The sequence below is a fragment of the Vidua macroura genome, chromosome 5 (genome assembly GCF_024509145.1).
Source record: "Vidua macroura isolate BioBank_ID:100142 chromosome 5, ASM2450914v1, whole genome shotgun sequence".
Classification (NCBI taxonomy): Eukaryota; Metazoa; Chordata; class Aves; order Passeriformes; family Viduidae; genus Vidua; species Vidua macroura.
In genome coordinates, this window is record NC_071575.1 from 73,137,103 (window position 1) to 73,153,299 (window position 16,197).

Consider the following 16,197-nt stretch of genomic DNA (forward strand, 5'->3'; position numbering starts at 1 on the left):
CCCGGGGGCAAATCCGTGTCACCAGGGTCAGTGTCACCAGATCAGTGTCACCAGGATCAGGCTGGGCACGAGGAGAGGGCTCTGGGGACATGGCCGGGGTGCAGCTGAGCCCCTCAGCCCCGCAGCAGGGGCAGAAGCCGTTTCCCTGCCCTCCTCCTCCTCAGGGATCACCATCCCTGGGGCGCTGGGAAGGATCCCGGGCGCTGCCCGCCTGCCCGGCCGCGCTGGGTCCGGCTGTCGCCTCAGGGCCCCACGGGCACGGGTGATCGCTGGAGCCACCCCGGGAGCGGCTGTCACCCGGTCGGGCCACAGCTGGACCCGCACCGGGAGCTGCCGCCCCCGGGTCACCTCATCTGCCCCCGGGACACTTTTGCCTCTCTCTCTTCCTCTCCCTCTTCCTCTCCGCTGGCTCCCGGCCCTGGGAACCCAGGAGAAGTTTTAATTAGCTTAATTGCCTGCTGGCTGAGGCCCCGCGGCAGGGCGGGGGCTGCGAGCAGCACCCGCAGCCCCGCTCCGGTCACCCGCTCCCCAAAAAGCGCCTCTGGCTGCTGGGACCCCCCCCAGGGCTGCCCGCCCTGTCCCCGAGCAGCACCCGCCGCGTCCCGGGGGGCACAGCCGGGACCCCCAAACCGAGGGGCCGCTACCCCATCCCTGAGCCCACCCGCGACCCTCTGGCCGCCACCCCGGCACCCCCGAAGTGGCCGCGCACGGCCCCGGAGCCGTGTCCCGGTGGGCAGCGGTGACGGAGCCGCTCCGGGACATCGGGCCCCGTGTCCGGGCCGCGGGGACGGCCGGGAACTGCCGGGAGAGGGAAGGAACCGCGTCCTCGGCCTGCGGGCACGTCAGTGTCCCCAGGGTCCCCCGTGTCACCAGCACCCCCAGTGCTCCCAGTGTCCCCAGCATCTTCAGGAACGCCAGCAATCCCCAGGGTCCCCAGGGCCCTCAGGGTCTCAGTGCCCTCAGGGTCTCCAGTGTCCCCAGGGTCCCCAGTGTCCCCAGGGTCCCCAGTGTCCCCAGCAGCAGCTCTCGCCCGAGAGGATCCCGGGCACACGGCACGGCCGGGCTCTGCACGTGCCTTGTGTCCCCGTGCCCGTGTCCCGCCCTGTCCCCTCCGCCGTGTCCGGTGCCGCGGGGCTCCCTGCGGCCGCTGCCGCCCCTGCGGGTCCCGCACAGCCCCCGCTGCCGTGTCACCCGCTGCCACCACGGCCCGCGGCACCGGCAGCCGGCAGCGGTCCCTGCAGTGCCAACCCCGCGGTGTAGCCGTGCCCGTCCCACCCTGGCACAGGACAGGTCACACCCACCCAGCCCCGGGCGCCGCCAGCCTAGATCAGCCCGGTTTTCCTGTTCCCACCCTCTGGCATCGCTCCGGTCCCACGTCCCCGCTGTCGCCTTTGCCGGGTACCCGTCCCTTGGGCTGTCACCCTGCCGGGTGTCACCGTCCCGTGGGGTCACAGCCGCACACCCGGCGGGTCTCGCCTGACCTGTGCCCGCACAGACCCCGCTGCGCTCCCCGCAGACCGGGCGTGGCTCCATCCCGGGCACACGGGGATGCAGGCACGTGGGCTCTGGGGACATGGGCACGGCCACGCCGCTGCCAGGCCCCCACCCGGCTGATAGCCGAGCCGTGCCGGAAGGGGCACATGGCCCTTGGCACAGGGACACCTGCGGCTCGATGCCACCGGCCACCACCGACCCGGCACCGTGGGTGTCCCCAGGAGCCGCCCGTGCCGTGGGCCCCCCCTTTCCCGGTGGGGTCTGCCCGGGAGCGGGCCCGGCCCGGTGTGGGGGTCTCTGTGGGCACCCCGCGGGTGGCAGCGGGGCCGGGGCCGGTGCCCGAGCCCGGCACGGAGCCAGCCGTGTCCCGACGCCGCACATGTCCCGACACGCGGCGGCCGGAGGGCCCGGGCGGGAGGCGCAAGGGCCGGGCAGGGTTGCATCACCCCCGGCCGGGGCGCGGGGCGCGGGGTGCGGGGGGACCCCGCTCCGGGGCTGCCGGGGCCGGCCGCACATCCCGGGGATCCCTCCCCGCCGCGGAGCGGTGAACCGCAGGGCCGGGGAATGGGGACGCTGTCCCTGCCCCGCGCCCCGGGCCCCCCTCCCAGCCCGGGGGCGCCCCGGGGACACCGGGGGGTGACCCCCGGGCCGCGGCAGCGCGGAGCTGCCGGTGCCGCCGCACCCGCGGCTCTGCCCGGACCCCCGGCGCCCCTCGGGAGACGAGGCCGGGCGGTGCCGAGCGCCCCCCCCATCCCGCACGCGCCCCACGTCCCGCTCCCGCGTGGGAGTGGGAACGGGGATGTTCCCGGTGAGCGTGCCCGCCACGCCGCGCCCCGGAGCCGCCCCGGCCGGGGGCACCGGGACCGGGTCCTGCCCGCGCCCCGGGCGTGCGCTGGGCCCGGCACGGGCGAGCTCCGGGACGGAACGGGACGGGACCTAACGGGACGGGCGCAGGTGTGCCGCTGCGGGGGCGGCTGCACCGGGAGCTGTCCTTGGAGGCGGCCGGGAGCGGGGCACAGCGGGGCCGGACCCAGGGCCCGGGGGAACGGCACCGGAGACGCTTTGTCCTGCGGCCGCCGCCGCCCCCCGGGCAGGGTCCCGCTGTCCCCGGGTGCCGGGGACACCACGGGATGGGGACACCGAGCCTCAGGCTCATGTCCTGGGGGTCACACCTCAGTGGGGTCACCCCTGTGAGTGGGGTCACCCCTGTGAGTGGGGTCACACCTGTGAGTGGGGTCACACCTGCGGGGCTCCTTTCCAGGGGCACTGTGTGGAACGGGGGTCAGGTACAACCTGTGGGCACCCTGGGGGCCGGGTACACCTGCGGGGGGGTCTGCGCTGCAGGGGGTGTCCCCCCACGTCCGGAGGGTCCCCACACGCGCGTCCCTGCACACCGGGGATGCCCCCGCACACCCCGGGATGTCCCCGCACACCCCGGGTGTCCCCGCACCGCCCGGGTGTCCCCGTGTCCCCCGGGTGTCCCCGCACCCCCCGGGTGTCCCCGCACCCCCCGGGTGTCCCCGCACCGCCCGGGTGTCCCCGTGTCCCCCGGGTGTCCCCGTGTCCCCCGGAATGTCCCCGTGTCCCCCGGGTGTCCCCGTGTCCCCCCGGGTGTCCCCGTACCCCGGGTGTCCCCGCACCCCCCGGGTGTCCCCGTGTCCCCCCCCCCACTCCCGGACCCTCCGTCCCCGCCCCCCCCCCACGGGGAAGCCCGGCCCCGCCCCCTCCGCGCTCGACCCCGCCCCCTCCGCACCCCGGCCCCGCCCTTCCCGCCGCGGCCAATGGGAGGCGCGGCCCCGCCCGCCCGCAGCCAATGGGAGGCGCGGCCCCGCCCCCCGCGGCGCCCGGCGCTGGCGCAGGCGCGGTGCGCGCGGGGCCAAGATGGCGGCGGCGGCGGGCGGTGGGCGCGGGCGGGCGGCGGCGCCCTGAGGAGCCGAGCGCGGCCTCGCGGGGCTCCCGGGGCCGGCCCGGGCCGCCCCCGCCGCCATGGCCCGCCTGGCAGACTACTTCGTGCTCGTGGGATACGACCCCGGCAAGCGCGGTGAGCGGCGGAGGGACGCGGGGGGGGGGGCCGGGCCCGCGCGGGGCCGCCCTGGCCGGGGGTGCGGGGCCGGGACTGTGGGGTGGGCGCGGGGCCGGGGGTGCGGGGCGAGCCCGGGCCGGGAGTGCGGGGCGGCGGGTACGGCGTGGTCCTGGACCAGGGACGAGGCTGAGGGGCCGTCCCGGGCGTGCGGGGTGAGCCCGGGCCGGTGCCGCGGGGCCGCGGCCGGTGCCGGGCCGGGCAGCACCGGGCAGTTCTCAGCCCGCCGTGAAGCCCCTTGTGAGCAGCCCCCGGGCAGCTCCCGGCAGCCGGAGCCGCCCCTGCGCGGCTCGGCGCCTTCACGGTTTGGGTGTTTTCGGTGTGTCCCCCTCCCCCGCCGTGCGCGGGCTGTCACCGCTCCGGAAACATCGGCTGGGCTTGGGGGGGCACTGCTGTCCTCCGGCCACGGCCCCAGGCCCGCTCCCCCTGCGCGCCCGCAGCTCCCGCCGTGGGACACGCCGCTCCCAGTCCTGCTTCCAGTGCGCGCCCACCGGCCCTGGACGGGGGGCTGTGCCCCCAGCCCCGTTCCCCGGGCACCCGCAGCCCCCTGAGGCGGGCCCCCGTGCCCTCCCTGCTCCCTCACACGCTGCTGAGCCCCGGATCCCTCAGACGCCTCGCTCCTGTGTCCTGTCCCGCATCCCTGCTCGCCGTCAGGTGATGCTGTTGGTTGTTTTGGTCGGGGCGTGTTCCGAGTTTGGGATTGAAGGTCTCTTCCCCTCGCGTTTCCTCCTGCTCCCTGCCCCCAGAGCTGCTGGGGAAAACGAGCTTTGGCAGCGTCGCGGAGGAGGCGAAGTGCCCTAAAATCAGGAAATCGGGGCTTTGCTGCAGAGCCCCCCCTGAGCGTCTCTTCCCACCTGGCACATCCCCAGGCTGCCACGCAGCTTGTTCCAGGCCTGTGCTGCAGCTGGGGAAGGGGATTGCTGGTTTTGCTGTGGCTTTGGCCATCAGGGGATGCTGGTGGATCCCAGCCTGGAGCAGCCTGGAGGAGGGCAGGAGGAGCAAGCCGTGTGTCGGGAGTGCGGGAGAGCAGAGCTGTGGGTCAGAGTTTGGTGTTTCCCGAGGGGTTTCTGCTCACGTGGTGTTGGTTTGGTGGTTTATTGTTGTTGTTATTGCTGCAGGCGTGTTCCCCCCGTGTCCCCTTGTCCTGGGGCACTGGGATGGGCAGGAGCTGCTGTCCCACAGCTCACACCGTGCTGGGGTGGGAGATGCGGGGGGGATTCCAGGATTCCGTCTGGGAGCAGCTTCCACGTCCTCTCAGGAGCCGTGCTGGGGGGCTGTACCCCCTTTGTCCTGCCTCCAGGTGCTTCCTCCTGCATCTTCTTCCTCCTCTCCTCCCTGAGGATGCTGCAGCTGGGACCTGTGCCTTCAGACTGGTTGGTGACGGGTGGGGATCAGGGACCCGGCGTTCCTTGGGCCTGGTGCTCCTTGCTGGCACTCCCAGAGCCTGACTTTCCGAGGGAACGGAAACGTCCCACGTCTGCCTGGGGTGGGATTTGTCTTGGGGAAAGAGGGGTGATGCTGTGAGGTGACGTGGTTGGCTGTATTGGGACAGCCAAAAGGAAGAACAGGTTTAGGTGGGATCTTGGGAATTAGGAATTCCTGGCTGGGCTGGAATTGCCAGAGCAGCTGGGGCTGCCCCTGGATCCCTGGAATGTCCAAGGCCAGGCTGACACTGGGGCTGGAGCAGCCTGGGACAGTGGGAGGTGTCCCTGCCATGGAGGGGTGGATCAGGATGAACCTTCTGGTCCCTTCCCACCCAAATCATGCCATGATTCTGTGCCACTGGGAAGGGAAGAGCTCGCATTTAACAAATTATATTCCTCTGGTGTAAATATTCACTTTATTTTGAGTTTAACTCATCTCTGCAGGGAGGGGATGGCTCCAGGATATTGTGGGGAGATGGATCCAGGATGCCCTGGGGGGGATGGAGCCAGGATGCCCTGGGGGGGAAGGAGCCAGGATGCCCTGGGAAGGTCCAGGATGCCCTGGGGGGGATGGAGCCAGGATGCCCTGGGAAGGGACAGGTCCAGGATGCCCTGGGAAGGTCCAGGATGCCCTGGGGGGGATGGAGCCAGGATGCCCTGGGAAGGGACAGGTCCAGGATGCCCTGGGAAGGTCCAGGATGCCCTGGGGGGGATGGATCCAGGATGCCCTGGGAAGGGACAGGTCCCGGACACCAGCCCGACCGTCCTGGCTGCTGGGATGGCCGAGTGAGAAGTGACCTGTCCAGGATGAGGCAGCCAGGAGTTGTGGCCTGTCTGTGACAGCCCAAGCAAACCCCTTCCCGTGCTGCTCTGGAGGTGTGCGAGCGCTGTCCTGCGCCGTGTCCCCAGGGATGTGCCAGCCTGTCCCCAGGGGTGGACCGACACCGGTTCTGTGGTTTTTGGGATCAGTCTGGCAGCACTCCCGGCTCCCAGCTCTGTTTTCCCAGCCCCCTCCCTGCTTAGATAATGCTGGAGGAAGGGCAGCGGCGCTCATCTGCCGGTGACTAATTGCTGTACAGGTTGGGTTGCTCTGGCAGAGCCGTGGGCTGTGCCAGGCTGGGCTGTGCCAGGCTGGCACTGTCCCTGTCAGCCTCACCTGTAAACAAAGCTGGGCTGAGCTGCACCAGGGCTGGATGAGCCCCTGGGCACTGCCGGGGTCCCGGCGCGTTCCCGGCCGGTGCTGAGTCCCGGGAGTTCCGTGCCTGTGGGGTTTGGGGTTGGGCAGGGATGGGTTTGCAGTTGGGGATGTGAAAGGGAAAGGTCTGGTGGGGTGGCGGGAGCTGAGGTGGCTCTGCAGCATCTCCAGAGTGACAATGCCAGGCTGGGCTGGGTGGGAAGGGACCCCAGAGCCCCTGCAGTGCCACCCCTGCCATGGCAGGGACGCCTCCCACTGTCCCAGGCTGCTCCAGCCCCAGTGCCCAGCCTGGCCTTGGGCACTGCCAGGGATCCAGGGGCAGCCCCAGCTGCTCTGGCAATTCCAGCCCAGCCAGGAATTCCTAATTCCCAAAATCCCATCCATCCCTGCCCTCTGGCAGTGGGAGCCATTCCCTGTGTCCTGTCCCTGCAGGCCTTGTCCCCAGTCCCTCTGCAGCTCTCCTGGAGCCTCTTCAGGCCCTGGCAGAGCTCTGAGCTCTCCCTGGAGCCCTCCCCTTCCCTCCCAGCCTGGCTCCACGAGATGTTGCCGTGCCTGCTGCAGTTGGTGGGAACAAAACCGAAAGCAGATCCGTGCTGGAGCAGGGCCGTGCCGGGTTCCCTGGGGTCACTGGGTGCTGCTGGAGCCGCCTGTCCCTGGGGTTTCCTGGAACAGCCTCGTGCCCCTGACCTGGGGCTGTGCTGTGGGATCACGTCCTGCCCCTCGGGCAGGGGCAGAAAAGGGCTCTGAACTCTCTCAAGGGCTGTGGCTGTGGGCCTTGAGCTGCTCTGGCTGCACGGCGTGTCCAGGACCCAGGCAGGCATCCAGATGTTTTTCCTGGTTTGTGGAGCCACGGGGGATGTGTCCAGGAATGCAGAGCATGGACTTGCCACCTGCCTGGCACCGTGTCCCCCTGTCCCTCCGCTGTGCCAGGCACCCAGCCCACTCCATGGGGCTGCGTGGGAGAGGGGCTCCAGAGAAAAGTGTGGACTGAATGCTCCTGGCAGCGGGGATCAGCTCCTTCCATGCCAGGGTCTGTTTTATTGTGGGCTGACTGCTCACATTATTCCCTGTAAATGGACAGGGTTTATTCTCCTGGCTCTTCCTTCAGCTTCCCAGAGCCAGGATTGTGTCTGGTTTTACCTGGGAGTGAGAACTTCCCAGAGCCAGGATTGTGCTGGGTTTTACCTGGGAATGAGAACTTCCCAGAGCTGAGATTGTGCCTGGTTTTACCTGGGAGTGAGAACTTCCCAGAGCCAGGATTGTGCCTGGTTTTACCTGGGAATGAGAACTTCCCAGAGCCAGGATTGTGCTGGGTTTTACCTGGGAATGAGAACTTCCCAGAGCCAGGATTGTGCCTGGTTTTACCTGGGAATGACAGCTTCCCAGAGCTGGGATTGTGCTGGGTTTTACCTGGGAATGAGAACTTCCCAGAGCCAGGATTGTGCTGGGTTTTACCTGGGAATGACAGCTTCCCAGAGCTGAGATTGTGCCTGGTTTTACCTTGGAATGAGAACTTCCCAGAGCCAGGATTGTGCTGGGTTTTACCTGGGAATGAGAACTTCCCAGAGCTGGGATTGTGCCTGGTTTTACCTGGGAATGACAGCTTCCCAGAGCTGGGATTGTGCTGGGTTTTACCTGGGAATGAGAACTTCCCAGAGCCAGGATTGTGCTGGGTTTTACCTGGGAATGACAGCTTCCCAGAGCTGGGATTGTGCTGGGTTTTACCTGGGAATGAGAATTTCCTGGAGCTGAGATTGTGCCTGGTTTTACCTGGGAATGACAGCTTCCCAGAGCCAGGATTGTGCTGGGTTTTACCTGGGAATAACAGCTTCCCAGAGCTGGGATTGTGTCTGGTTTTACCTGGGAATAACAGCTTCCCAGAGCTGGGATTGTGCTGGGTTTTACCTGGGAATAACAGCTTCCCAGAGCTGGGATTGTGCTGGGTTTTACTGGGATCAGAGGGGTTTTCTCTGTGCATCCCCCATACCCTGAGATTCCAGGACAGCTCAATTCCAAACCCTGTGGCTGAAGGAGTCTGGAAGTTTTGGATAGGGACCACTGGATGGGCATGGCCTGGATGATGGGAGCCAAGACCCAGCTTGGGATTGATTTGGGATTTCCCAGGAGGTTTAAGCTGCCAGAGGGCAGGGATGGATGGGATCTTGGGAATTAGGAATTCCTGGCTGGGCTGGAATTGCCAGAGCAGCTGGGGCTGCCCCTGGATCCCTGGGCACTGGGGCTGGAGCAGCCTGGGACAGTGGGAGGTGTCCCTGCCATGGCAGGGGTGGCACTGCAGGGGCTCTGGGGTCCCTTCCCACCGTGCCCACTCCGTGACTGATCCCTGCTGCAGTCGGGAGCACCGGGAGGTGCCGGTGTCCCGTGGGTGTCGGGCTGGCTGCGGAGGATGCTGAGGCTGCTCGGGAAGTCACGGTGGTTTCTCTGTTTCCGTGCTCACGGAGCAGCATCACCCCACGCTCGTGCCCTCCTCAGACACCCGGCCTGGGGCTCGGCGGCTCCGTGGGCGGTCGGGGATGGCAGGAGGAAGCTGCTCCGTGCTCAGAGCTGCCTCTTTCCATGAGGTGCTTGGGGCAGGTTTTGGGGTGTTCTGTGTGAGCAGTGAGGCACAGACAGGACGCATCCCGCCCTTCCCGAGGTGCTCCTGGAGCTGGTTCCTGGTGGGAGAAGCTGAAGTGGATCTGCAGGCCGGGGCAGGGTTCTCAGGGCTCATCCTGCTGCTGTCCCAGCTGTGTTTTTCGTTGGGTTCCAGCTCTCCGGGTGGCACCTATCCATGTCACTCTGTTGTGTGTGGCCGTGGCCCGGTGACTCAGGGTCTGAATCAGCCGGGTTCTGGGAGCATCCGGCAAAATCCCGGCCGTGGAAAAGCCCCCGGGGCTGGCAGCAGTGGTGGAGCTGTTTGCTGGGTCAATATTTGCACACAGAAAGAGAGGCTGGGAAGGGCCCTGCCACGTGCAGAGCTGCTCCCAGCCACGTGCCCGGCGGTGGGAAAGGTGGGGATGGGAGAGGGGGCAAATCCAGAGCGGCCCTGGAGCTGCTGCAGGGCTGGAGCCCCTCTGCTCTGGAGCCAGGCTGGGAGAGCTGGGGGTGCTGATCTGGAGAAGGGAAGGATCCAGGGAGAGCTTCCAGCACATTCCAGGGCCCAAAGGGGCTCCAGGAGAGCTGCAGAGGGACTGGGGACAAGGCCTGCAGGGACAGGACACAGGGAATGGCTCCCACTGCCAGAGGGCAGCGATGGATGGGATCTTGGGAATTGGGAATTCCTGGCTGGGCTGGAATTGCCAGAGCAGCTGGGGCTGCCCCTGGATCCCTGGCAGTGCCCAAGGCCAGGCTGGACACTGGGGCTGGAGCAGCCTGGGACAGTGGGAGGTGTCCCTGCCATGGCAGGGGTGGCACTGCAGGGGCTCTGAGCTCCCTTCCCACCCAGACCAGTCTGGGATTCCCTGATTCCGTGTGCAGCCACTGGCTGCCTCTGGAAGGGGTCACCCCTCCCGCCAGCCCCCACAGCTTCCAGCTGCATCCAGGCCTGGGAACTGCGGCTCTTCTGATCCCAGCTGCTCCATGAATCCTCCTCTCCTTCCCTTTGAACTCCTGCCCGGGAGGAGCAGCTCTGTGGGCTGCAGGTCCCACCCGGGAGTCAGAGGCCAAGCAGTGACAGTGACAGGGCAGTGACAGGGCCAGAGCTGTCCCCGGGCAGTGCCTGAGCTGGGCCTGAGCTCCTCCAGCTCCACCGAGTTGTGTTTGTGGATGGGGAGAGATTCATCTTGGAGTCATGGAATTGTTTAGGTTGGAAAACTCCTCAGAGCCCATCCAGTCCAACCATGCCCAGCACTGACAAGGCCACCACTGACCTGTCCCCAAGTGCCACATGCACATGGATTTTAAATTCCGACTGGGATGGGGGCTCCAAACCCCCCTGGGCAGCCCCTGCCAAGGCCTGACCCCCTTTCCATGGGGAAATTCCTGCTGATGTCCCCCATGAGCCTGCCCTGGCCCAGCCTGAGGCCGTTCCCTCTTCTCCTGTCCCTGTTCCCTGGAGCACAGCCCGACCCCCCCGGCTGTCCCCTCCTTTTCCATGTTGTTATCAGTGGTGTGGGATGGGTCAGAGTGGACCTGGAGCAGCCCCTGAGCAGGGAAATCAGAGCTGCAGCTCTGAACTGGTAATGTCTCCCCCTTTGGACACATTTGTGTGTCCAGCTGGGTTTCCTTGCCAGAATTCCCTGCTGCTGTGACCGGGGATGGTGTCTGGTATTCCTTGGAGTGTGACAGTCCGTGTTTTGGGAAGGTGGCTGAAGGTGAGGTGGGCACAGAGCCCTAACCCAGGTGCTGTACTGAGATCCTTGCCCCATTTCTTGGTGACATTTTGTTTGCTGCCAGTGCGGATTTAGCACTTTTCCCTCTGGTCTCTCTCACCGCAGCTCGTGTTTTCCCCGAATCTGAAGCCTTTCCTTGCAGCCAGTTCCCTTTTCCCGTTCCCGGCGCTGGGCTGGAGCAGCAGCTGCGGTTTTATGGGCGCTAAAACACAAACAAACCCCACTTGGAACGTGCCCTGGAGCTCCCCGGGCTGCAGGAGGAGGAGTCAGCCCCCAAAACCCCTTTGGTCTGGTTCCCTGCCACACCTGGGGGAGCAGGGCTGGTCCGGTGGGGCTGGCTGGGATCTGCAGGAGCTTTTCTGCCCCCTCTCTCCGGGATGGCGGCGGTGACGCCTCCAGGGCCGCTCTGTTCCTGCTGTGGCTCCAGAGCTCCTGACCACTAAATGCTGCTCGTGTGGCAGAGGCGAGCTGGAGAGCCTGCCAGCCTCGGGGCAGGGAATTCCTGCTCCTGGGAATGAGCCTTCCCCTACCCGGAGCGTGTTCGTCCCTCCCGGGGTGGCAGCTGCTGCCAGGGGAGCCTGGAGGGTTTGGGGGCTGCTGCGACCCTCTGAGAGGGTCCTTGGTGACTGGTGGGACCCTGTGGGGTGATCTGGGTGCTGGTGGGACCCTCTGGGGAGGTTTGGTGACTGGTGGGACCCTGTGGGGTGATTTGGGGACTGCTGGGACCCTCTGGGAGAGCTTAGTGACTGGTGGGACCCTCTAGGGTGATTTAAGGACTGATGGGACCCTCTTGGAGGGTTTGGGGGCCGTTGGGACCCTCTTGGAGGGTTTGGGGGCCGTTGGGACCCTCTTGGAAGGTTTGGGAATCGATGGGACCCTCTTGGAAGGTTTGGGGGCCGTTGGGACCCTCTTGGAAGGTTTGGGGGCTGTTGGGACCCTCTTGGAAGGTTTGGGGGCCGTTGGGACCCTCTTGGAGGGTTTGGGGACCGATGGGACCCTCTTGGAGGGTTTGGGGACCGATGGGACCCTCTTGGAGGGTTTGGGGGCTGGTGGGATCCTGAGAAGGGATTTGGTGACTGGTGGGAGCCTGTGGAAGGATTTAGGGACTGGTGGGAGCCTGTGGAAGGGGCTGGGGACTGGTTTAGGGGTCGGGGCACGTGGAGAGCAGCAGTGAGGGCCCTGCCTCTCCCTTCCTCCCGCACCAGTTCCAGAGGTTTGTGTGTATGGAGTGGCTCCAGTGCCACGTGTCCCCTGGCAGGGAGCAGCCGCACGTCGCGGCCTCCTCGCCGGGATCTGCAGAGTCTCACACGTTATTTTTGTGCGTCTGAGCTGTTCGGTCGAGATGTGGCAGCACGAGGGGGATTTCTGGGGAGGAAGAGCCGCCCGTGGTGTGTGTGCGGCTGAGGTGTCTCTGTGGGCAGCTGCAGGAAGTGCAGCAAAGCAGCTCCTCCGTGAGCTCTGCAGCACCTTCCTGCCCAGCCGGGCCCTGCTGATGGCCCAGATAAGGCCCCTTGTGTCTTGTCACTGCCACTGTCGCTGTCACACCCTCCCCAGGCCACCAAGGCAGGGTTGGGGCCGTGCTGGTCTGATCAGATTCTGATCCCAGCCAGGATGCTCCGAGGGGCTTGGCCCTGCATCCACGGGAACAGTGACAGTGGCCTCCTGCACATTGTCCCTCCCAAGCCTCCTGTCCAGGGCAGGGAACGGAGCTGGGAAGGGGCTGGAGCCCCAGGAGAGGCTGAGGGAGCTGGGAAGGGGCTGAGCCTGGAGCAAAGGAGGCTCAGGGGGGACCTTGTGGCTCTGCACAAGTCCCTGGCAGGAGGGGACAGCCGGGGGGGTGGGGCTGTGCTCCAGGGAACAGGGACAGGAGGAGAGGGACCGGCCTCAGGCTGGGCCAGGGGAGCCTCAGGGTGGATTTTGGGGAAATTCCTCCTGGAAAGGGCTGTCCAGCCCTGTGCCAGTCACCTGGGGACGTGGTCAGTGCTGGGGAATGGTCGGACCCAATGCTGCTCCAACCCAAACATTTCCCTGATTCCGAGTCAGCTCTGCTCCAAAGCTGCCATATTGTTGCTGTTTTATGTGGGAAAAGCCTCTGCCCTGGTTTTAGGACCTTGCCCTGGTGTTTGGTGTTTTTGAGCTACCCGCAGTCACAGCCCTGCAGCAAATTCCCGTCAGGAAGCCCAGCCAGGCGTCGGGAGGTGCCAGCTGGGTGTTCACCTGCCCCTTCACCTGCCAGCTTCTGTATCCCTCAGCGGGGAAAGCTGGGGAGGAGCTGAACCGAGGGCAGGTAACGCTGCTCCGGCCTCGCTGTCCCTCTGCGGGGCTCTGGGGACACAGGGCTGGGCCGCAGCTGTGGGGACACCGCCCCGCTGTCCCTGGGACACAGCGGCTCTGTCGGGCCCGGCCGAGGACAATGGCTGGCTTCGCCCTCTCCGCCCTCTCCGTGCAGTGCCGCGGGCTGCCCTTAGGGATGAGCAGAACTGTGGCTCTGGTGGCTTCAGGGGATGAGCGCAGGCAGCGGCAGCTGGGCTCCTCTGCACTGGCCGGTGATTGGAAAGGACAGGGATAAGCTCCTGGGTGGGATCGAGGTGAGCTCAGCAGGAAGGAGGTCAGACAGTGCCGGTTCCTCCCGGGAGCAGGGAGAGCTGATTGCTGCAGGAGCGGGCTCTCAGCTCGGCCTGGGGATGTGTCAGGTGTTCCCAGGGCTGGGAATTCCTGCAGTGATGTGTGGAAAGCCCAGGAAGGTGGTTTCCTACGGCTCCCTGACAGGAGGGCGGGTCCAGGTGGGGCCCGCTCTGCTCCGGGGAACAGGGACAGGAAGAAGGGGAATGGCCTCAGGCTGGGCCAGGGGAGGGCACAGGGTGGACATCAGGAGGGATTTCCCCACGGAAAGGGTGGCCCAGCCCTGGCACAGCGTGGCAGTGCCTCAGCACCCTCACAGCCAAGAATTTCTTGCCGATATCCCGTCTAATTCCATCTGGCAGTGGAGGCCGTTCCCCCTTGTCCCAAGTCCCTCTCCCGGTGACCACAGCGCTGTCCTGGTGACGTGCCAGCAGGGCAGGGGGGACAGTGGCACTGCAGCCTGGGTGTCCCAGAGCCATTCCCTGCCTCTCCTGACCCGGCTTCTCCCAGCAGAGTGGGGCTCTCCTGCGGAATTTCTCCGTCCATTTAACTTCTCCTTCCTCCCTCTCCGAGTTCCTCTCAGCTCTCCTGGCTCAGGTCTGTGTTTTCACTTCATGTTTTCTTTCCCTGCTGTTTGGATGGGTTTGGGCCATGTTTGGAGGCGGCTTTGCTCCTGTCACACATGATCTGCATCCACATTCTTCTCACTCTCCCTGGCATCCCTGTTTTCTGTTTTTCCTCCCAAGTCCTGGCAGTGCAGTCACCTCACTATCATTAACACAGAGGGAGGAATGTGGATTTTCTTCTGGATTCTCCCTCTGACCTGAGGTTTTCTTGGCAACTCTGGTTTTATATGAGGACCTTTCACAAGCGTTGGATCTCTTGGGAATTCCATCGAGGATTTTGTACTTCTGTTTAACGCTGGTGCAGAACTCGAGGTTTGCCGTGTTTGGGATCCAGGTCTGGTTTCAGGGAGCAGCTCCAAGAGCTGCTGGAGCTCCTTCCTTCAATCCCATCCCTTTGAGTGCCCCAGGCCAGGCTGGACACTGGGGCTGGAGCAGCCTGGGACAGTGGGAGGTGTCCCTGCCATGGCAGGGGTGGCACTGCAGGGGCTCTGAGCTCCCTTCCCACCCGACCCATCCCAGGATCCCCTGATTGCAATCTTGGCCTTTTCAGGGAAGTTTTTTTTCCCCGAGAAAAAGCAGTTCCTTTTTCCCAAAGGCCCTTCTGAGCATCCATGGGCGTGTGCCAGCCGTTCCTCCTGGCCGTGAGGGATGCAGGTGGCAGCGGGCCAGGCAGGAGGAATGTGATCCGTCATCCCAGCCGGGCGGCACGTGGGGATGAATCGGCAGCCCCAGAAATCCAGCACTCCAGCCTGGAGCCTGCCGGGGTGAAGTCATGAGACAGGCACAGGGCTGGGATCCTCTGAGTCATCCTGGGAGAAATCTGTTCCCGGCTCCAGAGCCCGTAGGAAGCGCGGGGGGAAGCGGAGGGAGCAGCTGGGAGCTGTGGAGCCCATCCCGGGGACGGTGGTGGGGTGTGGGGGGAGGAGCAGGGCTGGGGGCAGCTCCCCCAGCTGGGATTTGCTGCCTTTCACCATAAAAGGGGAAATTCTCCTTCACACCTCGTGCAGAGCGTGTGTGAGCCTGCAGGGAGTGGGAGAAGGGAACGTCCGAGGAGGGGAAGGCTGGAGAGGGTGTGGAGGTGAGGGAAAGGAGGTGGGGATCTCGTCTCCGTGGGGAGATGGGATGGGGCTGCAGGGATGTGGGGCTGGGGATGGGATGGGAGATGGGATGGGGCTGCAGGGATGTGGGGCTGGAGATGGGATGGGGCTACAGGGATGTGGGGCTGGGGATGGGATGGGAGATGGGATGGGGCTGCAGGGATGTGGGGCCAGGGATGGGATAGGGATGTGGGGCTGATATCCTGACCAAGGAGGCAGTTCCACTTTGAGAGGTGAAATTCCAGTCTGTGCCCCAGTGGGAGCACTGGATGAAGCTCCAGGAGGATCCATATCCTTGTGGAGTTATGAAAACAAACAAAAAACCCCAAAACCAAAGAGCCCCCCCTGCCCCAAACCAGTCCCAGTTTCCCCTGGTGCTGTCAGCCCATGGAATTGGACACATCCCTGTTAAGGATTTGACCCCAAGCTCCTGGGGTGCCTGGGAATGCTGCAGGGCCGAACAGCTGGCAGCACACCTGGCACAGTGGGGAACCCCAAATGGGTGGGGAAGGATGGATGTGGCACAGGACAGAATTCCCAGTGGGAAGGGAGGGAAGGGACCGTGTCCTGCCCCAGAGCCGGGGGGAGAGGAGGGACTCTGTGGCTCCCCGAGGCAGCACCTGGGGACTTGCTGAGATGTCCTGGGAGCAGTGCCAGCCTGGGGGACCTGTCCCATCCCGGGCAAGGCTGCTGTGGGATTTGCAGCTCTTGGTCCAGATGGAGACTGCCAGGCTCCAAGTAAATCCCGGGATTTACCGGGGTTTCCTGGCTCAGTGCTGCTGGGATGGGGACGGGGGGAGGGAGCGTGGATAGGGTCAGCCCCGGCCAGGGACCCCCAGGAGGGGACAGGACAGGACCCTGCTGTGCTCACAGAACAGTGACATGGATTCATGGAATGGGTTGGGTGGGAAGGGACCCCAAAGCCCCTGCAGTGCCAGCCCTGCCATGGCAGGGACACCTCCCAGTGTCCCAGGTGCTCCAGCCCCAGTGCCCAGCCTGGCCTTGGGCACTGCCAGGGATCCAGGGGCAGCCCCATCTGCTCTGGGCACCTGTGCCAGGGCCTGCCCACCTTCCAGGATGCTGGAGCTCCAAAAAAAGGGGGAAGGGGTGTGCTGAGGGCTGGGTGACATTGTTCAGACATGGGGGGAGGTCACCTGGGGGTGTTTGTCCCTGTGAGGAGCTCACCTGGCCGCAGCTGCTCCACCTGACCCCCACGTGCAGCTCTTGTGCTTCTCTCTTCTGTTGGGTGTTTTTAATTGAATCATGGAATTATTTTGGGTGGAAAATCCCTCAGGGCTCATCCAGTCCAACCGTTCTCCAGCACTGCCAAG

General features: G+C 65.4%; 1 protein-coding gene across 3 annotated transcripts in view; it reads left to right on the forward strand.

Annotated features, from left to right (window-relative positions):
- The first annotated feature begins 3,407 nt into the window (after window positions 1–3,407).
- SBF1 (SET binding factor 1) overlaps window positions 3,408–16,197 on the forward strand; it is a 66,368-nt gene continuing 53,578 nt past the window's right edge. For all 3 annotated transcript variants that reach the window (XM_053977057.1, XM_053977058.1, XM_053977059.1), the window contains exon 1: window positions 3,408–3,535. In XM_053977057.1, coding sequence (XP_053833032.1) covers window positions 3,481–3,535 — 55 coding nt within the window. In that variant the 5' untranslated portion in view covers window positions 3,408–3,480. The remainder of the gene's footprint in view (window positions 3,536–16,197) is intronic.